The sequence below is a fragment of the Muntiacus reevesi genome, chromosome 3 (assembly GCF_963930625.1).
Source record: "Muntiacus reevesi chromosome 3, mMunRee1.1, whole genome shotgun sequence".
Taxonomy (NCBI): domain Eukaryota; kingdom Metazoa; phylum Chordata; class Mammalia; order Artiodactyla; family Cervidae; genus Muntiacus; species Muntiacus reevesi.
Window position 1 is genome coordinate 184147148 of NC_089251.1, and position 27581 is coordinate 184174728.

At 41.0% G+C, this 27581-nt stretch overlaps 1 protein-coding gene and 1 pseudogene across 1 annotated transcript in view; both read left to right on the forward strand.

The window, feature by feature from the left end:
- The window catches only part of MAP3K5 (mitogen-activated protein kinase kinase kinase 5), a 213220-nt gene that overhangs the window by 152883 nt on the left and 32756 nt on the right, over positions 1-27581 (forward strand). The window contains exons 15-21 of the mRNA XM_065931283.1: positions 4596-4729; positions 9137-9264; positions 11380-11516; positions 12445-12550; positions 19665-19822; positions 22112-22289; positions 23020-23040. Of these exons, the coding sequence (XP_065787355.1) occupies positions 4596-4729; positions 9137-9264; positions 11380-11516; positions 12445-12550; positions 19665-19822; positions 22112-22289; positions 23020-23040 (862 nt within the window). The remainder of the gene's footprint in view (positions 1-4595; positions 4730-9136; positions 9265-11379; positions 11517-12444; positions 12551-19664; positions 19823-22111; positions 22290-23019; positions 23041-27581) is intronic.
- On the forward strand, positions 16340-16948 carry LOC136163331 (protein lin-28 homolog A pseudogene; annotated as a pseudogene).

The following is a 27581-nucleotide window of genomic DNA, read 5'->3' on the forward strand; positions in this document are numbered from 1 at the left end:
TGCTGTCACTGTCCGCAGTGATTTTGGACCCCAAGAAAATATCTGCCACTGTTTCCATTTTCCCCCATCTATTTGCCATGAAGTCGTAGGACTGGATGCCATGATCTTAGTTTTTTGAATGTTGATAACTGTAGAAAAGATTGTCCTCAGCATTGGTAGGATCTGGTGAGCTAGGTTTCAACCACCATTTTGACGTATTTTGAGTGGAAGATATTTTTGATCATTTGTAAACCGGAGCTAATCATAGACCTTTCCTGCTATGACACAAGCTTATTATGACCATCAAATGTGGTAGGTTATTGAAGGCTGACATTTTTCTTTTAATTATAATAATTAAAATTATATAGTGCATTATAAAAGGGACTTCTCTCATAGCTCAGTCAGTTCAAAATCTGCCTTCAATGCAGGAGACCCAAGTTCAATTCCTGGGTCACGAAGATCCCCTGGAGAAGGAAATGGCAATTCACTCCAGTATTCTTGCCTGGAGAATCCATGATCAGAGAAGCCTGGCATGGACTATAGCCTTACAGTCCATGGGGTTGCAAGAGCCTGACACGACTTGGCAACTACACCACCAGTGCATTACAATAATGTGAGGCGGGGGTAGTGCTAGGTTCAGTGGGTAGGTTTCCCTCCCTTTGATAGACCACGCTGACAAAGATGAGTTACAGGACTTTGATGATGGTCCCTTTCCTGCCTCCTGCCAGCCTGGGTCCGGGCTGGTAGATTTCCAGCATGCGTGGTATAGCTTTGTGAAAGTCTGGACCACGAGTTGGGTATAGAGACTTGGGCTCCTTCGAGTGGAAATTTTGGACTGTGTGTACTGCCTCTTTGCTGGAATATCTTCCAGTCTGGGGAATTTGCTAAATGATCCCTGTTTCCCGTTCTCCCATCCTGTAAACGTAACTGTTTTTCTCCTCTGGTCTAAGGACAATCTTTAGCCATATGTCAGATTGCTAGGAGTATTCTCTAATGTACATTGGGTAAAGTGTTGCCACTGGGAAAGTAGACATCTCTTTTCCAGAGCTTGGCCTCTTTCCTCTGGCAGAGAAGGGTCCATGATAGGGAGATCCGTGTTTACTGAGTCCTGCCATGGTAGTGGGCATAACGTTCTCAAAAGAATACAACCTGATTGTCTCTATCAAGGCTTGGAAACCTCTTGGAAGCAAATAAAGCTGGTAACAATATGCCCCCCATCTTCCTCATCCTTTGTGATAGTAGTCTCTCAAGTTGAGAATGTGTACCCCAGAGAATTTGCAGAGTAACCAGATTACCTGCCTTTGTGGGTTATTTGTTCTTTTTTTAAAAAAAAATCCTCTGTTTTTATCATCCTCTCTTTGCCTTTGATATTTTGTAGTTTCCCTATATCATATCTGAGTGGGAATTTTATTTTTATCTTTTCCTATTTAGGGTTCAACTTCTGGAGGTTAGGTTTGAGTCTGTCTCAAGTCTGTCTGGCCCTTTTTAGAGTGTCTTTATCCTTCTCTCAAGGGCTTCCCTGATTGCTCAGTTGGTAAAGAATCCGCCTGCAATGCAGGAGACCCTGGTTCGATTCCTGGATTGGGAAGATTCCCTGGAGACAGCATAGGCTACCCACTCCAGTATTCTTGGGCTTCCCTTGTGGCTCAGCTGATAAAGAATCTGCCTTCAATGTGGGAGACCTGGGTTTGATCCCTGGGTTGGGAAGATTCCCTGGAGAAGGGAAAGGCTACCTACTCCAGTGTTCTCTCCTGGAGAATTCCATGGACTGTGTAGTCCATGGGATCCCAAAGAGTTGGACACGAATGAGTCACTTTCACTTTCACTTTTCATCCTTTCCTCATATTTTGGATTTCATATTTTATGTCTTTATGTTAAATGTACTTATTTTAGAGTGATATTTGTCAATCAACCGATACTCACTGATGGTGAATTATTTTGTTATATATTTTAAAATTTTGGATTATGAGCTTAATTTCACTGGTGGATCCTTTATAGCCTGTGTTAAGGAAGTCTTCCTTTTAAATGTTTTGCTTCGTTTCTGTTGTCACGCCAGGAATTTTCCAGGCTCGATACAGATTATGGGTTTTAATGACAAGTGTCCATTTGAGCTCCAGACAGCATGAGTGTCAGCCAGTGGTTGAAAGTATTCAGAGGAGACTTTGTCCACTCAGAGCTTAATCTAAGACAAAGTTTTCTTGTTTCTCAGTGCAGTGGGCTGACTTTTTTCTAATCCATCCTTTCACCCAATTGTAGTCCTTCAAGGACCGTGGTTTTGTGTGTTCCGTCTCTTCACCTTCCATAAGCACAAGGCTTCATTTCCTATCCCCAGTGAGCACCAAGGCCAGTCTCAGATAAGGAATAGATGAACTGTAGCCCAGATGCCAAAACCAGCCCAGCACTTCTCTTGGTAAATAAAGTCTTATTGGAACACAACCATGCCCATTTGCTTCTGTGTTGACTGAGCTACTGACAATGGCAGGGTTGAGTTGCTGTCATAGAGATCGTGTGGCTCACAAAGCTGAGAATAATCAATATCTGTCCCTTGGCAGAAACTGTTTGCCAGCCTCTGCCCTAGATTTATAAATTAAAAGACTTCATCCCCAGAACTTGGGCTTGCACGGTCATCAGTTCTTGTGATTATCCCTTTAATGTCCCTTTTCCTTTTAATTTCTAGTTCCTAGAAGCCTTCTTTACTTTTTATAAGCCCAGGTAGGCGTTTAATGGAGTAGGAAATGGTAACCCACTTCAGTATTCTTGCCTGGAAAAATCCCATTGACAGAGGAGCCTGGTGGGCCACAGTCCATGGGGGAGCAAAGAGTTGGGCATGACTGAGCACACACACTAGACATTTAAAGTATGTCTATTTAATTTTGTCTAGGTTTTCTTGGTGGGAATATTTTCATGTACGTAGCCTACCATATTGCCCAAACCAGAAACTCTTCTATTCTCTTTGAATAGTAATATATTCTTCTTTTTGTATTTTCCTGACCATTTAACTTGATCATTTAAAAATTTTCTGTTTTCAAATGTAATTCTTTAAAACTATGAAAATTTTTATCTATATAGTTCTAAATTTGTAATTTTTGATATGCAATGCTCTCCTTGTCATTCTTTTTCAACTACTTTGTAATTCCCATGATCATTTATTTTTTAATCCCTTGATATTTTAAATTGCAATGCTCAGTTTTCAAATATAGTTTTTGGCTGCCTTTTTAGTATCTTGTGGTCAAAGATCATGGTCTTTATCATAGCTGTTCTTTGAAATTTGTTGAAATTTTCTTTGTGGCCTAATATGTGACTAATTATTTTATATTTTTCATATATGCATGAGAGGAATTTGTAGCTGGGTACAGGGCTATCTCTGTATTTACCATACCAAACTTGTATTTGTGCCATTAGGATCTCTACTTTGAATTTGTCTGCTAGATATATTGGTTTCTAAAGAGTTCTATTTAGAACCTATTATGGTTTATATTGTATATTTTTCTTAGAAGATGTCTACCACATGTCACATGTTGCTGTTGTTTAGCAGCTAAGTTCTTTCCCACTCCTTTGTGACCTGTGGACTGTAGCCTGCCGGGCTTCTTTGTCCGTGGGATTCTCCAGGCAAGAATACTGGAGTGGGTTGATGTTTCCTTCTCCAGGGGATCTTTCTGACCCAGGGATCGAACCCGTGTCTTCTGCTTGGCAGGCAGATTCTTTACCACTGAGCCACCTGGGAAGTTCTAAAAGCCACTATACCCCCTTTCATTTATTTGATGCTGTTTTCCATATTCGACTGACATGCTTGACACTTTGGGTTTAGGGCTGTAGATATTTCCTTTTTTGCATCAAAAATGAAGCTTTTCCTTCATTTTGAAGTTTTTCCTTTAAAAATTTTTTTTTAATTTTTAAAAATTAAAAAAATTTTTCATTTATTCTGTTTTTTTTAGTCATGCCCCGAGGCATGTGGGATTTTAGTTCCCAGACCAGACATAGAACCCGTGGCCCCTGCAGTGGAAGCACAAGGTTCTAACCACCAAACTTCCAGAGAAGTCCCCATTTTTCATTTTTAAAATGTTTTTTAGTCTTGGGGAATTGGGAACAGGGGTAAAGTACAAATAATCCTTGCTTATTATTGTCAGCTAGTAAGACCTCAAAGTTTCTTCTTACTCAAAGCCATTCAGTGATTTTCTTCTCCTGGCAGAGTGTGAAATGCTTTGATGGTACCAAAAGCTGAAAAACAAAAGCACAGTTAATTCAGTAGTAATAGCTATTGAGAGACATTGATGCTAATCATACTCATCTTCAGAATCAATGAAAAACAGGATTCAGTGGGTAAAGAATCCAAGTGGGCTTTTGGAGAAGCGCTTTTATGGATTTTAATACACAGTCCCTCTCCACACCCCCACCCCAGCCTGGCATTTGTCACAGCTGGGAAACATGAACACACAATGCTCTGTGTTAAGTTTATTCTTTGGTTCTTGAAACTGTTCATTAGAACCTCATCTTATCATTTCCCTTGTTAAAATCATTTGATAAAATAAGGAAAAATGCTCTTGAGAAAAGTTGATGTTTAAAATGTGAACTGCAGCTAATGTTTCAATCTTCTCTCCCCCTTTGTCCTTCTGTAGTATGACTATGAATACGACGAAAATGGTGACAGAGTCGTTTTAGGAAAAGGCACTTATGGGATAGTTTATGCAGGTCGAGATCTGAGCAACCAAGTCAGAATCGCCATTAAGGAAATCCCAGAGAGAGACAGCAGGTACAGTAATTGTGACTAATCAAAGCTGCTTTCTAAGGTATTTCAGTTGTTAATAGCATTTACAAAATATTTTGGTGATATTCTAATTAATGAAACTCTGTCTGAAAACTCCATGGCTTTAATTAGCTCCCTCTGAGGTTTAGCTGCCACATCTCACTTAGTGATTCAAGCCCAAGACTGTTGGGGAAGCATGACATCTCCATGGCAACTAGGACTTTCAAAAAGTACAAAAGGGAATGGCCCTGTGTGTGTTGGGCTCAGGTTATGTTTCATTGTGATTGGTTTATTATATGGATACATGGGGAATAAACACCAGCTAAAATGGTTTGACCAGAACTTCCAGTTTCCGGTCCGGTGTGTTAAGGACATTGGAAGTCAGCACCCCATCCTAAACTGCTGGTGGAAAGTTGGACCAACTGAGAAATCAACGACTCTTCTTGGAGCCATCAGAAAAGTGATGTCACAGGGCAAAACCGCTGTCCCCCAGCATGGGAGAGACAGACGCAGGGCCGTCCCGTACTCTTGTGAGGTTTTGATCCTCGCAAAGACTGTTAGAGAAATCCCTTCCTCAGAGACTGCACAGAGCTCTTTCTCAAGTTGAAATCACATCATGTCATTACTACTTAAAACTATGTAGTTCTTACAACTATGACTATGAGTTCTTACAACACAAAACCCGGGAACCTTAACACAGACACCCGCCTGCCTCTGTGGCCTCGCCTCCCCAGCGGCAGCCACGCTGACTTGTTTTCATCAGGCCCACCAACACCACATATTGGCGGGATCGCCTCGTTGTCATCAACTAGGTCCCCGCTCAGTTCTCAAGCCCTCAGAGATGCCTTCTCTGATTACCGCAAGCTCAAAAAGACACCCCTCTTTCCCCTGTAACCCGGGGGAGTCAGGCCTGTCCCAGGCCTCAGCTCTCTTTCTGCCTTGAACTCCTTAGCCTCCATCCTTGGTACATGACTTTCTGACGGGCGGGCACTCTGCCTTCTCTCCTTTCCAGACAGGGAGAGGGAAAAGGAAAACGAACTTTCTCAGAAATGTCCAGCCTATTTTCGCCTCTTGTTTCATTGGCCAAAAGTGACCACTCCTGACTACAAAGGAGGTTAGAAACTCAGTAGTTTTTAAGTTGGCTAGTTGTTTCTCTAAACAAAATCACAGAAAGAGGGAGGAACAGATATTAGGCAGGTAGACAGTAAATTCCGTTTTAGGTTTTCTATGGTATTTTTGCAATTTCTCCTTGGTTAACTCATGAGACATAAGTATGAATTCTTCTGGGATGGTGATAGAAACTATTCACTAGATACATAAGGGAATATATATGTGTGTGTGTGTGCATGTGTGTGTTATATTAAAAATTTCATCAAATATTCCTATAGGTTCTTAAGTATTATACATTGATACACAGAGTGGATTTTTAAGCGATATAAAATTGTAAAGGATTGTCTTTAGCAACATCACCTTCCTCCCCACCACCAGATAAATGTAACTAGTCACTTGGAAGAAAACCACTTTGAAAACTGTCTTTGTAGCTTAAGTTTATTCAGCTGCCACTGTGTATACACAGAATACACCAACACCAGCGAAGATCCGTTTGGCATAATGTGGTTTGTTTGAAAACACTTACATGACAAGCCCTTCTCTTGAACAGCTGCTGTGGGGCATCTTTTTGTTACCTCTAAGAGAAGATTAAGGTGAAGTCTATCATGTTATTGTGAGATACCACACATAAAGTATTTCCACCTTTGTAACCTGGAGAGTTTTAAGGTGGCTTTTAAAAAAGGTAGCAGTTACAAAGGATAATTGCTCAGATGGTAGGATGGTTGTGAATAATGCATAATCCAGCATACACTAAATACTGCCGTCTGTAGTGAAGGATCACAGCAACAAAAGCAGCTTCTTCCATGGTTCCCTCACACTCTAAAAACACTTCGTTAGAGCATCAGACTAGTCATAAGAGCAAGCTGCTGGATTCTAAGGACCCTCTCATAGTTTGTCCCAACTAATTGTACATCTTGAGTTGGCTTCTGCTAACATTCTACCCATTCGTCAACTATTTTCCTAGGTGAGGTGTTTCTACCCAGCTGTGTGTTAGAGGAACCTGGGGAACTTTTAAAAAATACTGATGCTCAGGCCACAACCCCCAAAATTCTGGGGTAGGTCATAGACATTGATATTTTTAAAAATCCTTCCAGGAGATGCAGAATGGCCAGTCAAGGTTGGGAACTTCACTGCTTTGGATGGTTGTAGTGGGAATTTGACTCAGGAGGGGTGCTCTGGAGACATGTATGATATATTAATTTTTCAAGGCTAAGTGCATATTTAAGTATCTTTGAATATCTATACCATTTTTCTTTCTGTTGTCACAGGTAATTGAGAAGAAATGGGATTTTGTAATTCCCACAGACAAGCATTGCTTATTGACCTGAACAAATTATAATTCCATGCTTATTCAGTGCGTGGTACTTACACTTTCACTTACATTTAGCGAAAATTGCTAGGTGTTACTAATCGTTTCCACACTGGAGAAGAGTCCTTATTCTCAGCTAGGATGAATTCTATTATTATAACTTTTGAACTATCCTTTGGTTACATAAGAAGTGTGTGTTGTATATTTATTTCTTCACGATCTTATGTTTAAACATTTATGATTGATATTTGATAGGTTGTCAGGGGGTTGGAGCCTTTTAATTATTTGTCATAAACCAAGTGAGCCTCTTGCTTCAGATTATGCAGTCATTTTGATCTACCAAATCTGAAGAATTGGCCCAATATTGCCACTAATTTATCTCATGCATATCAAGAGCAATCTTATTAACTAGCATTAATAAAGCATTTTAAACTTCATGAAAAAAGTAACTTGTAAATGTCTTCATAGTTGAGAGTCATTACCTAAGGATCTCCTTGGTAACAAAAATATACTGGTATTTCTTGCGTTATCTCATTCTAACAATAGTCAAAATGGTATTGTCCCTAACTGATATCTTGTTAAGGGGTTTAGTTTAATATCAGCCTTTAGCTCCTAGAACAATTCTGAAGAAAAGTAAAATGAGTAAGAGGTCTAATACACAAGTCGATTTTTGGTTGTTGCTGGCAGCTTTCTGAGAAATGTTTCACAGGTTATAAAAGTTTGTTTAAATTAAATCAATTTGTGATCCAGTGGTTAGGACTTGGCAGTTTCATTTCTGGGACCTGGTTCAGCCTCTAATCAGGGAACTAAGATCCTGCAAGCTGCTAGCTAAGCCAATTAAATAAATAAAAATTTTGAATATATTTTAAAAATAATTAAATGAATTTGAGTTTTTGTAACCTACTAATATTATTCAATACTAACTGATTCTAGTATTTGTTATGGTCATTCCAAAAAATCCATTCTGCTTATATGGATTTGCCTCTATAAAGTTTGAGTATTTCTTGCATGTAGCACTGAAGCAAATTATGAGACATCAGGCTTATGTTTTATGTTATAGTAAGTGCTTTTCATACCTGTAGCTTCCATCATACAACAGAAAAAAATTAGGAAATAGCTTTTAGTCTCTCTTCATCATTGCTGGCACCCTACCACAGTTAAGTTATACAATAATTATATTAATATAATATATGATAGTATATTAATATTCAGGATTGTTAAAAGTCTACAAACTTCATATAACTTCAGAAAATCATCAAAAATGTTGTTCTGTCCCAGAAATATAAAATTTTTCATCATAAAATTTAATAAAGCAATATATACCAAGTACATGATTTTAGACCAGACCAAGTCTGGTCTAACTGGTCTTTCAGTATAGAGGCTCAGCTAGGAGTGAGTAAAAAATAATTATGATAGAGTGGAACTGGATAGAATAGAATCAAGGAGACTTGGCATATAAATGGTTTTATATTTTTTTACTGAAGAGTGGAACTTCAGTAAGTTCTGGAGTGAATATTAAAATTATTTGCAATTTTGTCTTCCTGGGAAAGAATCTCCTGAAATAATAAACTTATGAAGCTAATGGAATAGAAAGTCATATGAATGTTACAGTGAGCTGTGTGGGTGATTTCAGTTCTCTTGGGTTCAGATCTTAGCTCTGTTACTTACTAGCTTGGAAATCTTGGATAGGTTAGTTCTGTGAATCAATTTCCTTATCTGTAACATGGACATCTTAGTAATACCTTCTCATGGAGTTGTGCGAAATGAGCTAATATATACAAAGACCTAGACTAGTATCTGACACAGTTCCCCTCAAACCCTACCAGGGCCCCAGCTTCACAGAATTTATGTGATGAGAAATAAAGGCCTTAGATGGTCATATTTTATTTCATGTATGGGTGAATTCATTTAGTTGGAATTTCCCATTTGTATTGCTTAAATTTATACAAGAAAGTCTGACATAATTAGCTCACTGACATTTGCATGTCTTTCAGATACTCCCAGCCCCTGCATGAAGAAATAGCCTTGCATAAGCATCTGAAGCACAAAAATATTGTCCAGTATCTGGGCTCTTTCAGTGAAAATGGTTTCATTAAAATCTTCATGGAGCAAGTCCCAGGAGGTAAGAGATGGTTTTGTTTCTTTAAAAAGTATAGGTTTCTACTATGTATAAAATTAATAAGCTACAAGGATATATTGCACAACCTAGGAATCATAGCCAATGTTTGCTCATAACTATAAATGGAAAATAACCTTTACAAACTTCAGATGTTATATACCTGAAACATATAATACTGTACATCAACTATACCTCAATAAAAATAATAAATAAAGTTTAGTAAAACCTCGGAAAAAAATAACTTTAAAAAAGTATGTTTCTAGGGTCTTGAAGAGTAAAACAATGGAATTTACTAGTTTACAGGTCTTAATTTGTGTAAATGTAAATAAAATTTTGACAGATGCCATTACCTTACAGTTTAGTGAAAGTGAAAGCTGCTCAGTCATGTCTGACTCTGTGATCCCATGGACTACAGAGTCCATGGAATTCTCTAGGAGAGAATACTGGCATGGGTAACCTTTCCCTTCTCCAGGAGATCATCTCAACCCAGGGATCAAACCCAGATGGATAACCAACTGAGTTATCAGGAAAGCCCCTCCAGTTTATTGGGAGATAATAAATAAGTATCAGAACTGTGGTTGTATCAATCATTATGTCTTGGATTAAGGTTTACAAACTGAGTGGTCTTTTGTGTGTGTCCGACTCTGCCTCTCTAAGGACTATCTGGCCTGCCAGCCGCCTCTGTCCATGGGATTCTCTAGGCAAGAATACTGGTGTCAGTTGCCATTCCCTTCTCCAGGGGATCTTCCCAACCCAGGGATCAAACCTGCATTTCCTGCACTGAAGTCAGATTCTTTACCCACTGAGCCACCTGGGAAGCCCCAAGTGGTCTTTTCAACCATATTTGATAAAGACCATCAACAGAGCAGGGACCTTCCTATTTATATTTGAACCCAAGTACTGTGTCTAGTATATTACCTGGGCCACTGTTTTTTTTTTTTTTTTTTTTTTTAGGCTATGACTTAGAAACATGCTTTTCGTTTTTTTTTTAATAACACATTTTCAGGGGGCTGTGGCAGGGAGTTTGAGACACAGTTAATACTTTTTTTGGTGAGATAGCAACAAAAACCGAAAAAGCATAAGTTATGTATCCAAATGCAAAAATAAAAGAACCATAGTTATCTGGGGAAAAATTCAGACTGAACAAAAGATACAGTATGTCTAAATATTCTCAAACTATAATTTGAATCAAGAGTAAATGCTGAGAAGTTATGCTCAGTTTTTCCTTGAGATTAATTGCATCTTTTCCTGCTTCCCCCAAATAAAATCATAGAGCTTATTACTATTTAATCACTCCCCCAAATTTCCATTTTCTCTCAGTATAAAGCAATAGCTACATACACATAATAAAATGCTTGTATGTTAATGTAATAATTCCCCTGGCTCATCCAACGTGCAATGCATACGACTTCAAAGACTACAATTTGGGGCAACTATAGACTTTAAAAAAAAAAACACACACAATTCAAGTTTCAAAACCTGCTCTTAAATTTATAGGACACTCAGGTCATTTTAACTTCTTAGTAAGATAAAGGTGTTGCACTGTCATTTGATTATCTGTCCACCTTGGCATGGGAAGGATGTACATTATCAGATGCCAATTTCAGGGACTAGAGATAAGACTTAAAAAGCACTATGTATTTCCTAATGACTGAGTAAGGTATTTATAAGTTTATGTTCACATTCTGCTGAAGGACCTCTTTAAAGTCTCGGCAACTAATATCTACCAGGCTCCAATAATCCTATCAGGTTAAATGATGGTGCAACATTTTTTAAGGAGCCAATTATTTCAGCTTACTTAAGTCATTCAGAGTCAAAAATCTGAAGAATGACCAAAATCAAATCTTTATTTTTTATAACTCTATAAATGTGATCCAAATGTGTCCACCACTAATTTTTCAAAAAGAAACATGCTATAAATAAGCAAACTACACCTGCTCACTGATATGTGTATGGACTCCCTAGATGTCTTGTTGGGTTTAAATACAGACCACTCACAGCAATACATTTTGGGCCACTGTTAATAACCAATAAATGTTAGCTTAATGTTGTAATACTAACATGCTTTAAAGAATTCATTCAAATAAGATTTTATCCACTGTTTCTCCCTACTTACAGGAAGTCTTTCTGCTCTCCTTCGTTCCAAATGGGGCCCACTGAAAGACAATGAGCAAACAATTGGCTTCTATACAAAGCAAATACTGGAAGGATTAAAATACCTCCATGACAATCAAATAGTTCACCGGGATATAAAGGTAGGTTGCACTAGGATTCATTCTTGTAAGATCTTTGATGGGTAATTGTTTTATGTGCAAAAATTGTTTTTCTTATGAGAACTAATTTGAAATGATAAATAAATCATAGAAACAGCAGATATAGATCACTCTGCCCTGAGTCAGTTACTGAGAGTCCTGTCTTATCGCTTTTACTCAAGGAATAAATTCCTTAACCATGCTCAGCCAACAAAGATTGAGCTTCCACTTCATGGCTGGTACTGTTTGAGGTGCACCGTGGGGCTGGAAGCTCAACAGAGCAAAGTTAACAAGGATATGGTCTCTGCTCCCAAGAGGCTTGTAGGCTGATTAATCTTTGTATCCTTGCCTGTAGTTGCTACTCAATAAATACTTATTTAATTAATGGATGAATAGTTAGAAGGAAAAAAGTAAAATCCCCACTTCTCACACTTATCATATACTCATGGGTTGAACTAAAATTAGATAATCTGTGAAATTCTCCTTAAAAAGGGAAAATTTAGAACTAATAAATTTATAGCAAAATTGGACTATTGAAAGTAAGTTAATATTACTACCCTAAAACTAACACGAATGTCCATTTATTTGTGCTGCCCCTAAATATTCCAGGAAAAGAAGTAAAACAACATAGAATAAGTCAAGTATTAGGAAGGTATAAATATCATAATTTAACTAATCATACTCATATCAAACACAAATAGCCCCTACTATCTATAAACCTCACCTTGTGACCTGCGTAGCAGATTGTGAACTGATAGTATGTAAACAAAAATGGTGTCAATAATTCACTACTGATGTTACTGTTAAGGAAGAATATAGAAATAGTATCCTTTTTGCTGTAAGGACACTTTTTCTTATTAGACTTTCAAGCCAATAACAAACAGTATTGGGAGAAAGATAACATTTCTGATTGAAGTTCTTTCTTCTCTAGGGTGACAATGTGTTGATTAATACCTATAGTGGCGTTCTCAAGATTTCTGATTTCGGAACATCAAAGAGGCTTGCTGGCATAAATCCATGTACTGAAACTTTTACTGGTATGTTTTTGCAGTGATGATACAGATCTTATGTAATTAAAGAAATAATTGCTGGGTTTGAGCATGATGTGAGAGAGAAATTTAGTCTGGGTTCTTACCAACATTCATGTTGATATTTTTTGATGCTCACTGAAAAATGCTATACAGAATTTCATCTGACCATTTCTTACCTTGTATTTATATAACTCACTCAGTCTCCTGCTTAATACTGCTGAAGATATTTTTTTTAACTCTCAATTTGATATTTGTTTTTCTTTTCATGTCATTACTTCTCTCCTGGTTGGTCTACAACCACTATAATCCTGACAACATTTCTTTTTTTAACATTTCTTTAGCTCAGCCTCTCAGTGATTCTTACTCATTCTTTAATCACTTCCCATTTGGACTACAAGTTCTTTCTTTCCTAATCTGTTTACTGCCTGTGGTCTATTCCCCTACTCACAACCTAAATAACTAAGATTTCAATTCAAAAAAAGGAAGTGACTCACTAACTCAGAAGTAGGGTGGAGAGAAAGCTTTGCTGAGAAATTAGGCAATGCAGCTACTAAGCTCCCTCTGGACCAAAATCCTGAGAGGGTGGAGACAACGTGACTTCCAAAAAGGTAACAGTAGCCAAGAGGAAACCAAGGCTCAGAGAGATTAATGACCGGGCAACAGTTATAGGGAGGACATCTGGGAGTCCAGCCCTGCTCTCCCCTCCAAGTTTTCATCATCCAACCTGCTGATTCTCATGAAGTGTTAAGTTCCTGTTATTGTGACTTCCGTGGTGGTCCCTGGTGGTAAAGAATCCACCTGCAATGCAGGAGCCTGCTTAATACTTAAAACCCACTTAAAGTGGGTTAATACTTAATACTTAAAACCTACTTAAAGTGGGTTCGATCCCTGGGCCAGGAAGATCCCCTGGAGGAGGGCATGGTCACCCACTCCAGTATTCTTGCTGGCCACCCACTCCAGTATTCTTGCTGCAATGCAGGAGCCTGCTTAATACTTAGAACCCACTTAAAGTGGGTTAATACTTAATACTTAAAACCTACTTAAAGTGGGTTCGATCCCTGGGCCAGGAAGATCCCCTGGAGGAGGGCATGGCCACCCACTCCAGTATTCTTGCTGGAGAATCCTGTGGACAGAGAAGCCTGGCAGGTTGTGGTCCATGTGGTTGCATGACTAGAGTCACAGCACATGCACGCCGGTGGTCTAGCAGGTAAGACTTGGTGCTCTCACTGCCTCAGCTCAGGTCAGTCTCTGGTCAGGGAACTAAAATCCCACAAGTCTTGCAGTGCAGCAAAAAATAATAATAGTAAAAATTAAATTCTTATTATCATCAGAGAGAGAGAGATTTAGAGAAAAAAAAAAGATACTGTAATGGATAATCTTTGGTCTAATATAAAACAAGATTGTCCAAATGCCCTCATTTCTGATTTCTGTGACATAATGGCAGTACTTCCATTTTGCAAATGAAGAAATTGAGAGAGAAGGGACAGGTGAAAGTCACAAGAGTTTACAAATGATAGAACTCAGATTTTTAATCCACCCTTTGCACTTTGCTTTGAGCTTGTTGCTCCAGTCCATCTTTCTCTCCACCTTCCTGAAGTGTCTCTAGTGGCAGCCTGGAAAGGGGAAAGGCAGAGAAAGAGATAGTCTGAAGTCTCAGAACATTCAATCAGCAATGTCTCTGATCCAATTCCTGCTCTCATGGCAGTGGGTATTTCAGGACACAATCAAACCCATTTAGAATGCATTTTTTAAACAAAATGAATTCCAACCTTCTAGGAACTTTAAATATATTTATATTTCTTTTCCTCATACTCCCTCCATTTGGCAGGAGACCCTTTAAATACTGCCAAGTCTCAGGAACTTCTGCGAGGAAAATCCTGACTTTCAGACACTTGATTTGAGGAAGATGTCACTTTAATATCTGCTGCTTATCTTAAACGTTTTCTTTAATCCCCAGAGAAGCTGCAGTCAAGCAGTCCTCCAGGAGCCCTTTGCTTGGACTTCTCACACTGGCCTCACGTGGCGTGCCATACGTGACACACGCGTGGGTCTGTCACCAGCACTGATCGTGGGGGCCTGGGGCGTGCAGGCCTCCCGGCGCTAACTCAGCGCTGGTCACGTCACGGGTGCAGGCAGCCTCTGATGAGCTGAGTCAAAAGACAGTGGCCTGTGTGACTTCTTCGTGGTTTGATGAGAGGGCAGGCAGTCACAACTGTTCTTTATGGAGCGCTTACTGCATCCAGATTGTGTTAAGTGCTTTATATGTTATTGCATTGAAATTCGTATATCAAGCCTTAATCCTTACATATCATTACCCCAGTTTATGGTGAGAAAATTAAGGTTCAAAGAGGTTAAATAGTTTGCCTGCGGTCGCAAAGCTAGTAAGTCAAAGAGCTGCAACTCAACTAGACTTAACACGCCAAATGGAATGAATTAGCTTTTCCCCAAACCTGTTCCACCCACACTCTTCTCTGTCTCGTTTGGCCACTCCAAGCTTAGAGTTATCCACTGCGCCTCTCTTTTCTCACACTGCAGCTCAGTCAGCCAAGGAAACCTATCGACTCTTGTCTTCAAAACGTGTCCAAATCTGGACCGGTTCCTCTCCGTCTCCCTGGCTCCCGCCCTCGCCTCTCACAATAATGATCTCAATAGCCTTTTTTCCTGCTTCCACTACTGTCTCCCCTCTACTCTACAGCCAGAGCAATCCCGTATGGACATAAATCGAGCCCTATCACTCAGAGACTTCGATGGCTTTCTGTTTTTGGAGTCAGCAAACACCACAGTCCTTACAATGATGGACAAGGCTCAGACCTTCTCAGAGTCTGTTACCTTTTAGTCTGTTACCCTTCCCACCTTGCACAGGCCTTCCTGCACTTCCTTCATTTCTGCAGGGTATTTGCACACCCTTCTCCTTCTATGGCACTCTTCTCCCGGCTATCTGCATGGCGAAGTCCCTCGCGTTCTTCAAATCTTAACTCACAGGTCATGCCAGTGAGGCCTGTGATTGCCCTGTTTACGTGGCAGCCCTCCCCAGACACTTCTGATCCCCTTCTCCTGCTTTTTTCTTATTCTATCCTAACACATCACTTTCTAACATACTCTGTCATGTACTTATGTATTTGACTATAGTTTGTTGTCTGTCTTCCTCCGCAAAAATGCAAGCTGCACAAGCCCTGGGATTTCTGTCTGTTTTGGCCACTCCCTCATTCTCAGTGCCTGGCCCATAGAACCTGTGCTCAGCTGCTCCATCTTTTCCGACTCTGTGACCCCGTGGACTCTATCCTGCCAGGCTCCTCTGTCCATGGGATTCTCCAGGCAAGGATACTGGAGTGGGTTGCCATTTCCTTCTCCAGGGGCTCTTCCCAACCCAGGGGTCAAACCTGGGTCTCCTGCACTGGCAGGAGGATTCTTTACCACTGAGCCACCTGGGAAGCCCTTCAGGCACTATTAAGCCACAAAATGCATGCTGCTGCTGCTGCTAAGTCCCTTCAGTCGTGTCCGACTCTGTGCGACCCCACAGACGGCAGCCCACCAGGCTCCCCGTCCCTGGGATTCTCCAGGCAAGAACACTGGAGTGGGTTGCCGTTTCCTTCGCCAGCTAAATGCATGGGTGAATGTGATGTGACATCAAGGTTTAAGCTGTTAGCTACTATCTTGTAGTTGCTCCCCAGGTGGTTGTAGTGGTAAAGATATTCCAAAATAGGTGATTTTAAAGTAATTTGTTGGCCTCCGGACTTCCCTGAGGCCAGCAGCTGCCCAAGCAGGGGCCCGGGGCCGCGGGCTCAGCCGACTACCATGGGCTCTGAGTCAAACCAGCAGTTCGCAGGTGGCTGCGCGAAGGCGCTGGACGAGGCCCGGAGGACGCGGCCCGCGCGGCGGAGGAGCCGCAGCTGCTGCCCGGCGCCGGCATCTGTAAGTGGTTCAACGTGCGCATGGGGTTCGGCTTCCGGTCCATGACCGCCCGCGCAGGGGTCGCGCTCGACGCCCGGTGGATGTCTTTGTGCGCCAGAGTAAGCTGCACATGGAGGGCTTCCGGAGCCTGAAGGAGGGTGAGGCCGTGGAGTTCACCTTGAAGTCCGCCAAGGGCCTGGAATCCATCCGAGTCACCGGCCCTGGTGGGGTGTTCTGTATTGGGAGTGAAAGGCGGCCCAAAGGGAAGAATATGCAGAAACGCAGATCAAAGGGAGACAGGCGCTACAACTGTGGAGGTCTAGACCATCATGCCAAGGAATGCAAACTGCCACCGCAGCCCAAGAAGCGCCACTTCTGCCAGCATCAACCATATGGTAGCCTCGTGCCCACTGATGGCCCAGCAAGCTCCCAGCCCCCAGGGAAAGCCAGCCTACTTTCCGGAGGAGGAAGAAGATCCATAGCTCTGCCATGCTCACAGAGGCCCAGAATTGAGCCACAGTGGGTGGGGGCTATCCTTTTGTGATCAGAAAGCTTTGAGGAGCAGGCATCAATCGGCAGAGTGGAGAAGGTGGGGACAGGGTGGGCAGGGGGCAGCTGGCACTGCCATATATCTGAGGCTGGAGTCCACAGCATCACCCCCTCTTCCCTCTTGGTGAGAAGAAGTGGTGAGGCAAAGAAACTCCAATTAGCTCTTTCCAAATGCATGTGAGGGCTTTGGGGGTTAACCCTCCCTGCATGCTTTACATGAGTCTCCACCCCCAGAATCTCCAGCTTTTGAAAGTGGCCTGGGTAGGGAAGTTGTTTTGCTCTTAAAGAATATGGAGTAATATTTCCCATATCAGAGTGTAAAGATTAAGAAGAACAGATTGATGGACCCAACCAACAAGCCACCACATTCCATGGGAGGAAACATCTCAGGGGGGGTGGCAGGGTTTTCCTCTTCTCTCCTCATAACCCCCTCTTGGGACAGAATGCTAAGAACTGTCCCAAGTAATGGATTATGATGACAGATAAAGGGGTGATTGAGGAAACAGCTGCAGACTTGCTGCTTCTAAGCTCACTCTCACCCCATTCTGGGCCAACTCAATTTTATTTATTTGCTGCCTTGGGTGACTGTACCTTGGGTCCCATCTTGGGTCCAAGATGCCAACTGCACTAGCTGTGTGCGAATGACATATCTTGTGCATTTTAACATTTTTTTTTCCGTAATACAAATATTCTGATTTTGTAAAAAAATAAAAATAAAATAATTTGTTTATTCTAATGAAGGTATTTGAGGTATGGGTTTTAGAGTTAATACTGTTAACTTGTTCTCCTTGGGTTAATGTTCAGACTGGTTTGATCTTCACTATCCAGCTCTGTAAATCTCTTTATATAAAATACTGTGTCGTGTGCTTGTGGAGTAAATAGAGCAGATATGAACACACGATTAAACATGCTTTTTTGGTACTTGGTCTATGGGGGATAATTAAACACAATCGTCAAATATCACTCTTTGAAGTATTATCTAATGAATCAAAACACTAATTTATTGTCAAGATATTACTTGAATTATTCAGTTTTTAAAATTCATTATATTTTTGGTCAGTTGTCATTCCTGCTGAGATATTAGTACAACTTAAATTCTTCCATTAAATCCACTTTAGATCCACAGATAATAAAAGAGTGGTAGGCTTCAGCTCATATTTTCTCAATGATCACATGATTTTGTTTACTTTGTAAAAAATGATCACTTTGGAGGAAACTGTCAATGAAGAGAAATTGTAACAGTTTTCTACTAAGGGTAATAATTTGAGGAGCATGGTTACCTTATCCTTCACAAGGTGAAATGCTTTCTTTCAAAAATATGACTGATTTAAGCTGAGAACAGACAGGTGAAGTTGTATGTGACCATGAGAATGAGCCACTCACATGTAATGATGAGATCTCAAAGATAAACCTGGTAAGATGACAAAACTTGACAAAAATAATATACTTTCACTTAAAAAAAATTACAGCCAGTTTCTAGCCTTTAATTGTGGGTTTTATAGGAATTGTTTAGAGGAAATTTGTGTAGCGGTTTTCACCTATCAATTAAGCACAGAGCATTCATAGAAAGTGTTCCTTGTATTTATCAAAATGTCTCTTATTCTTTATGAATAAGAAAATGCTGGAGTGGCTCTTTTGGCAAATGCTTCAGTATTTGAAATAATTTATTATGGCATCTTGGATCCTGTTTGCTGATTACATCATTTATGAGTATATCAGAAGCTGGGGACATGGCAATTATCTGTTCCTGTTTGTACTCCTGACTAATTGCTGGATTTTGAGAAATCACTCCAAACTAGATATATAAATTTGGCCTCTAGTTGTAGCCAATAAGACAATTGCAAGTAAGTGTCCACTTGGGAAGTAGGAGACCAGAACTAAAACCAGGGGTCCTCGGCCCCCATGTGGTGCTCTATGCATCATACCACGCTTTTCAACTCCTTGATTCCATGAATCCTTTTAAATTTCCTCTCTTTTTCATTCTACTCTTCTTCACTCCAGTTATTTGTTTATACGGATGGCTCATGACTCAACTTTAACCCATTAAATCTATTATTCTGTGGACCACAGGCTCATAGCAGAAGCCATGTATGTTAGATTAACAAAGTAAAGTACAACCAAAATTATTTACATTATTTTAAACAATGGCTTTCAGAAATCTTCATATTTTCATGTTTAAGAAATAAACATGAAAACAGAAGAACTGAGCATTCAATCAGGAATTGAGAAATAACAGACTTAGGAAATGGATGAATGACCCAGATTTTTCCTGCAAAAGATTGGAAGTATACGTAAAGGAAATCTCCATGTATTTGAAAAACTGATCACAGAAAATGTGTGTTGATGTATTTTCTGTTATTCTCAAATGACTATTAGAAGTTTTGAAGAGGTCCTAGTGAAATGATGCCTCAATTACACTCTACTGTCTAGGAAATGAGGAAGTATCTATTCATAAACAGATAATATTAGTAAGATATATTTATATCACTAGTGAAATCCATTATGACAACTACTATTTCCCCTTTTATTAGCAGCAGAGAAAACTGGGACTTAAAGAAGATGCGATACTAAAACCTTAATCATGCTTTTAAATTGTCTTATTTATGTAAATAACCTGAAACTGTCGTTAGTGCATCTGTTTTCTCTTTTTAAACTCTAACTGTGTTTGAATTCTATCCAGGTACCCTCCAGTATATGGCACCAGAAATAATAGATAAAGGACCGAGAGGCTATGGGAAGGCAGCAGACATTTGGTCTCTGGGCTGCACGATCATTGAAATGGCCACTGGAAAACCACCCTTTTATGAACTGGGGGAACCACAAGCAGCTATGTTCAAGGTCATATTTCATATCTTAAATGTCCTAAAAATCAGTGGTTAAAGCTCTTTACAGCTCTTGGAGTTCCATGTGTGTACGTCATACTTTTTTAAGCAAAAGGAAAGGAGCCTGAGCTGGCACAATGTAAGATCTAAAGTTCAAGTTTCACTCCCCTCGGTCAGCCTCACGTGGAGGGTCTCTCTCCACATTCGTTTTCTCGGCTACCAAGTGAGACTCAGTGTAAGGCCTTCTGACCACCTTTTCACGATGCAGTGTAAATAACACGCCACTCCACGGAAGATGACTTAAGCCCTTTGGGAAACACAGTCTGAAAAATCTTCCACTGAGGGACATATGAAAACACTTTTTATCCATTTAGGTATTAAAGACATGTTTTCCTTTTCTCCTCTATCATTATAGTTTGAAGTTTCCATAGATAAAAGGGTATAGTTGTTTTAAGTACATCAACCTTAGTCTCATCTATCTACTCTTCCAGCCTGTTACTTTGCCCATTAGTAACTCTTCTGGGGGCTGGGAAAGGAAGCAGCTCCAGCTCTCAAAGTAGGGAGCATGTGAAATGGAAATAGACCTGAGAGAGCCTGGGGGGCAGAGCTTCAGCATCCGGGGTCTGGACAGTGACTGACCCCTGAATCCCTGCAGTCCTCTCCTGCCACTCCACTGAGCCAGAGGAATACTAAACTGAACCCCTGTCTCCCACGTAGTGAAGCTCCCATCTCTGCTATTCTCCGAGGCATCGAACTGTAATTTATTATTCCTTTCCCTGCCACTGACCATGTTTCTAGCACTTACTCCAATTGTGATTGGCCTCTCTTACAAGGGACCATGTCATGTCCCTGCTATGTTTGGACCAAACTTGGTTTACCTGAAGCTTGGAGACAAGCTGATGGGCTGCTGCTGATACAGAAATGAGTAGTGTAACCACACCTGAAAAAAACAATGAGAGCTTCTCAGAGATCTGCCTTTATGGGCATGAATGGATGTCTTTCTCTTCTTGGCCAGTCTTTCAAGTTCTTACCAATCTCTGGGACTTCGCTCTGAAATGTTCCTCTGTTACACATCCGTGCGGGGATTATTAAGCAACATGCGTTAGAGGAGATAGCATGCTCTGGCACTGACTTGCAACGTTTTAATCCAGGCTCCAACACAGTCAAGCTATTCACTGGCTTTGAGCAAATTACTTAACCTTCTTGTGTATTGGTTTCCTCATCTATAAAATGGGTAGAAAAATAGTACCTATCTAACGAAGGTTTTTGAGGAGTGAATGAGATAATATGTGAAAAGCACTTAAAACAATGTCTGATACATAGTAAAGGCTTTATAATTAGTACAAATGTATCTTATCTATATAATAAGTTAATGTAAGCTATTTAATAACAAAACATTTCCTTAGGAAATTTTCTCTGTACTAAATACATGAAACATTGCTGAAAGACATTAGAATGACAGCAATGAGAAAAACGTTCTCATTGTTATAAAAATACTGTTTGTTTAATTTTAAGTATTTTTAAATATCTCTTTTAAGGTAGGCAATTTGAGACAGGGAAAAACATTCACAAATCATGGCACAGGAGAAACAACACAGTCTTTAAACCAAACAAATGAAGGTTCAAAATCCCAGCTCTGCCCTTTCATAAGCATGTAACCTCACCCCTATGAGCCTCATTTTTCTCATTGCTGTAACTGGGATCATATTTAATCCACTGCGTTGCTAGGAGGATTTGATGAGATCGCATAAGTGAAAAAAAACAAGCACGAAGCTCTGAGGACTGAATTATTATTTCATAGAGCTGTCTACTGGAGAAGGCAATGGCACCCCACTCCAGTACTCTTGCCTGGAGAGGCCCACGGACGGAGGAGCCTGGTAGGCTGCAGTCCACACGGCCGCAAAGAGTCGGACACGACTGAGCGACTTCACTTTCATTTTTCACTTTCATGCATTGGAGAAGGAAATGGCAGCCCACTCCAGTGTTCTTGCCTGGAGAATCCCAGGGACGGGGGAGCCTGGTGGGCTGCCATCTATGGGGTCTCACAGAGTTGAACACGACTGAAGCGACTTAGCAGCAGCAGCAGCAGCACCGCTGTCTACTATCTTAAGCTAATTACTGTGCCTGTGTCGTTGATAAAGTTACAAAAACACTGAAAGCTTTCCATAACCTACAGAAAACAGGTGCTGTCTCACTTTGAAAAAAGCCACACGTTTGTGGCTTTTGATGAAGGAGCTTGTCTCATTAGGGGACCGAGTTATGGGATGGGATGGTTATTCAGAAGCCATGTTGTCCTGCGTCTTAGGTGGGGATGTTTAAAGTTCACCCAGAGATCCCAGAGTCCATGTCAGCAGAGGCCAAGGCGTTCATATTGAAGTGTTTCGAACCAGACCCTGACAAGAGAGACTGTGCTAACGACTTGCTTATGGATGAGTTCTTAAAAGTTTCCAGCAAAAAGAAAAAGACACAACCGAAGCTTTCAGGTATGTGGTTGCATCAAAGGGGGTGTAGGTCAGAGCCTCTAAATGCTAAACTTTTAAGATGGAAGATTTTTCCAGAGGTGAGCTAATTTGTTTAAAGGTACCACCGAAAACTGGCATCTCGAAGCTGTGTTAGCAGGAAATTCGCAAATACTAGGGCCTCACACATAATGATCTTCCATCACGTGGATAGTAGGGGATTAGTATACCAGCATCTATATGTTAGCATTGCTGATACAAAGATTAAAGGACAGAAGGGGTAGAAGGTAGTTTTTTCAAACTGAAACTCCAAATTACCATTGATTGACTACAGAGTTATTAGAGGACTGTTAAGCTTCCAAACCATCTGGATAATATGTTCTTTTAATTTTAGATTGTCCAAAACACCAATTGCCTTTTAAAGACTATCATTCCAAATAATTAATGCCCCCCCCCACCCCGGCCAAAAAAAAAGAAAGAAAGAGAAGATTTCCAGTTATAATAAAATAGCACTGTAAAAATATAAATTGGCTTTTTGCAATAATTTCCATAACTCATTTCAGAAAGGGAAAAAGTAAGTGATTCACTTGTTGTTAACATTTTTGGTGTCTATGTGGGATGAGATGGGCAGAATGAATGTTTGGAAAGGACATCAATCCCATTTCCAGCATTCACTTCACTTTTTGTTGATTTCTCAGTTTAATAACAAACCAAATGCATGCTTATTTTGCTGTGTTTACTTTTCTTTCCACAGCTCTTTCAGCTGGATCAAATGGTAAGTTTATTTTTATGTTGTCCTTTGGGCTGAAGCTTGGTACATCATGAAATAAGCTCTAGATCTCTTATTGGAGAGCCTCATCCTCTGCTCTTTGCTTACATGGGGTGAGGGTAGGGGGCTCCTGGGTACAAAGGATGTGTGGTTGCAAGCCTGGCTGGGTTCATTCTTTCAGAAACCCCTCAACTTTCTCCCTCATAAGACAGGCTTCTTTTGATCCTTCCTAAATGCAGGATGGTGATTCTGTTTTTGAAATCTTCAATGTGAGAGGAGTTCATGATTTCTTAGGGGCTTCCCAGGTGGTGCTAGTGGTAAAGAACCTCCTGCCAATGCAAGAGACGAAAGAGACGTGGGTTCCATCCCTGGGTCGGGAAGATCCCCCGGAGGAGGGCGTGGCAACCCACTCCAATATTCTTGCCTGGAGAATCCCATAGACAGAGGAGCCTGGGGGGCTATAGTCCATAAGGTTGCAAACAGTTGGACACACTGAAGCAATTAGCATGCCCACGTGCTTTCTTATCTGAGAGCTAGCTGGCCACCTAACTCATTTCTTGGGGAAAAGTTCAGTGCTGGACACCTTTCCCTGTCATCTTTGGTGTCCTATTTTCCTCTGACTTTAGCTGGTCAGGACTAGATGTGGTTTTGATTTTCAGTATTAGGCTTTGCAGATCATAACTAGGAAGGTTAATCTGCTCTAGGAAGATCAAGTGATGCGTTTCAAGGCATAGGAAAGAAATGACCATGATTTGGGATTTTCCTAAGTTGGATGAGTTGTTGGTCAAATAGACAAGGGGCTCGGTGTTCATCGTGAGCATCCTGTGAGTTCTTCCACTGGCTGGAGGTAGATTTTTGCAGGTTCCTTACGTGCCTCAAAGTCAGTCAGCCCAGAGAAGAAGCCCAGTAATCAGGGTTTCTTGACCACAGCCTCTCCAGTTTTCCCCCCTCAATTCTTAGAGTCAAGAAGAATTCTGTGAAGAGGAGCCCCTCTTTTCCTCCCTTCTCCACAGTCACTGCATTTCACAAGGAGGACCCCGGGGCACTCAGCAGCCTCCCCGGCAGCTGGGTTTTGATGTCATAAAATGGGCCCTGACTTTGGACTCCAGCAGAAGTTGATTCACTTTGCACTTAGGTGGAAGCCAATTCTGATCCCAACTGAGCCACTCTCTAAAAGCATGACAACGCAGCAATTTACTTGTTTCATCAGGCATTCTGTGCTGGGAACAATACCTACTGTACAAATTTGCTTCTGAGAACAAAATAAAAAATATATACCAAAAGAAGCTGGAGCCATGCCCAGAAGCTCAATCCATGATTGCTTCATCCCTTCCACATGGGTAGGTTTTTGTTGCAGGAAGCAGAGTCTCATCACGCGCACATTTAAATTCTGTGAACTCAACTATACACACTTGGCAAGAGACAGCTGGGGAGAGGGAATGTAAGCTGACAGTTCTGCCCACAGGCCCTCTCGGCGAGCATGTGCCTTAGAGCGAGCCTGGTGGAAGGTGTCCATCTGCTAACCGCTCAGTCACCTTTCTCACACACCCTCCCCGCTCTGCACTCAGGGTGACTCAAGAGCATCTGGGAATCAGCTCTGGCTTTAGAGTCTTTTCCTTAAGGTATTTTAGAATCTTACGATTTTGTAGAGTCAGCATTAAGAGAATGGGCATTGGAGTCAGAGCTGGGTTCATGCCTTAACTGGGTGACCCTGAAATGACTTACCCTTAGTCACCTCATCTGTCCAGTGAGTTCAGTTAGACAAACTGCCCATGGGGTTTTGTGACAATTAAAATACAGTCACACATGTGAGATGCTTAGCAACTGCCTAAGGTGGTTATTATGACTATTACTGTGGGGCTCTTCTTGCTCTGGCCTGCCCATGCCCAGTGGCTTGTTTAATATTGTAGACCACAGTCCAGAAGTCCCCTATTCTTTCCCTAAAAGCTCCTCCCTACCTTCCTCTCTCAGAACATCTCCCAGGCTTCCTCAGTTCTCTGGATCTTTTTTATTTCCCAGTAACTTATCCATTTCTGTCCTGCCTTCTTGGCCTGAGACATTGATCTGCTTGATAGAGATGTCTCTGACGAAATTACTTATTTTCAAACCAGTATTTGATGAGAACTAGGCACCTCCTATTGTGTCAGTTCAGACTCCATCAAAATAAAATAAAAGCTTATGTTTGTTATAGAATTATAACTTCTGAGAACTGGGAAAGGCCTAAGAGTTCATCTGCTCTATTGGTTTCCAAAATATGTGTTTAGCAAAGAACTGCTTTTTTAAAAATTATGAATTCTTAAGCAGAGCTTAAAGTAACAAATAGATTCAAGGGATTAGATGTGATAGAGTGCCTGAAGAACTATGGACGGAGGTTCATGACATTGTACAGGAGGCAGTGATCGAGACCATCCCCAAGAAAAAGAAATGCAAAAAGGCAGAATGGTTGTCTGAGCAGGCCTTACAAATAGCTGAGAAAAGAAGAGAAGCTAAAAGCAAAGGAGAAAAGGAAAGATATACCCATTTGAATGCATAGTTCCAAAGAGAGCAAGGAGAGATAAGAAAACCTTCCTCAGTGATTACTGCAAAGAAATAGAGGAAAACAATAGAATGGGAAAGACTAGAGATCTCTTCAAGAAAATTAGAGATACCAAGGGAAAATTTCATGCAAAGATGGGCACATTAAAGGACAGAAATGGTATGGACCTAACAGAAGCAGAAGATATTAAGAAGAGTTGGCAAGAATACACAGAAGAACTACACAAAAAAGATCTTCATGACCCAGATAACCATGGTGGTGTGATCACTCACCTAGAGCCAGACATCCTGGAATGTGAAGTCAAGTGGGCCTTAGGAAGCATCACTATGAACAAAGCTAGTGGAGGTGATGGAATTCCAGTTGAGCTATTTCAAATCCTAAAAGATGACGCTGTGAAAATGCTGCACTCAATATGCCAGCAAATTTGAAAAACTCAGCAGTGGCCACAGGACTGGAAAAGATCAGTTTTCATTCCAATCCCAAAGAAAGGCAATGCCAAAGAATATTCAAACTACTGCACAATTTCACTCATCTCACATGCTAGCAAAGTAATGCTAAAAGTTCTCCAAGCCAGGCTTTAACAGTAGATGAATTATGAACTTCCAGATGTTCAAGCTGGATTTAGAAAAGGCAGAGGAACCAGAGATCAATTTGCCAACAACCACTGGATCATCAAAATAGGAAGAGAGTTCCAGAAAAACATCTGCTTTATTGACTACGCCAAAGCCTTTGACTACGTGGATCACAACAAACTGTGGAAAATTCTGAAAGAGACGGGAATACCAGATTGCCTGACCTGCCTCCTGAAAAACCTGTATGCAGGTCAAGAAACAACAGTTAGAACCAGACATGGAACAACAGACTGGTTCCAAACCAGGAAAGGAGTACATCAAGGCTGTATATTGTCACCCTGCTTATTTAACTTATATGCAGACTACATCATGCAGTACTTTTTTCCAGTAGTCATGTATGGATATGAGAATTGGACTATAAAGAAAGCCGAGTGCTGAAGAATTGATGTCTTTGAACAGTGGTGTTGAAGAAGACTCTTGAGGGTTCTTTGAACTGCAAGGAGATCCAACCAGTCAACCCTTAAGGAAATCAGTCCTAAATATTTATTGGAAGGACTAATGCTGGAGCTGAAACTCCAATACTTTGGCCACCTGACTTGAAGAACTGACTCACTGGAAAAGACCCTAATGCTGGGAAAGGTTGAAGATGGGAGGAGAAGGGGACAACAGAGGATGAGATGGTTGGATGCCATCACCGACTTGATGGACATGAGTTTGAGTAAGCTCCAGGAGTTGGTGATGAACAGGGAAGCCTGGTGTGCTGCAGTCCATGGGGTCTCAAAGAGTCAGACACAACTGAGCAACTGAACGGAAATGAATTCCTAATGTTAGCAAATTGGACTGCAAGGAGATCAACCTGTCAATCCTAAAAGAAATCAGTCCTGAATATTCACTGGAAGGACTGATGCTGACGCTGAAGCTCCAATATTTTGGCCACTTGATGTGAAGAACTGACTGATTGGAAAAGACCCTGATGGAAAGATTGAAGGCAGGGGGAAAAGGGGACAACAGAGGATAAGATGGTTGCGTGGCATCACTGACTCGCTGGACATGAGTTTGAGCAAGCTCTGGGAGTTGGTGATGGACAGGGAGGCCTGGTGTGCTATAGTCCATGGGGTCTGACTCAGTCGGACACAACTGAGTGGCTGAACTGAACTGAAGCAGAGCTCTGATATATGACTGAAGGAGCATAGTTGTTTTAGGTAAAACAGGGTTGGAACCTGTGTTCTAGGATCACAGAAATCTACCCTCTCACCCCATCCAAGGCAGCCCCGAGAAATAGGTGGACCTTAAACTTCTAAGGAGCACCGTTTATCGGTTATGAATCTGGTCCTTTATTTTATACATGTGAAAAACTAAGACTCACAAATGACCTTCCTAAATTCTAGTGGGTCTGTGTGTGCTGTCGTGTCCAACTCTTTAGACTGTAGCCAGCCAGG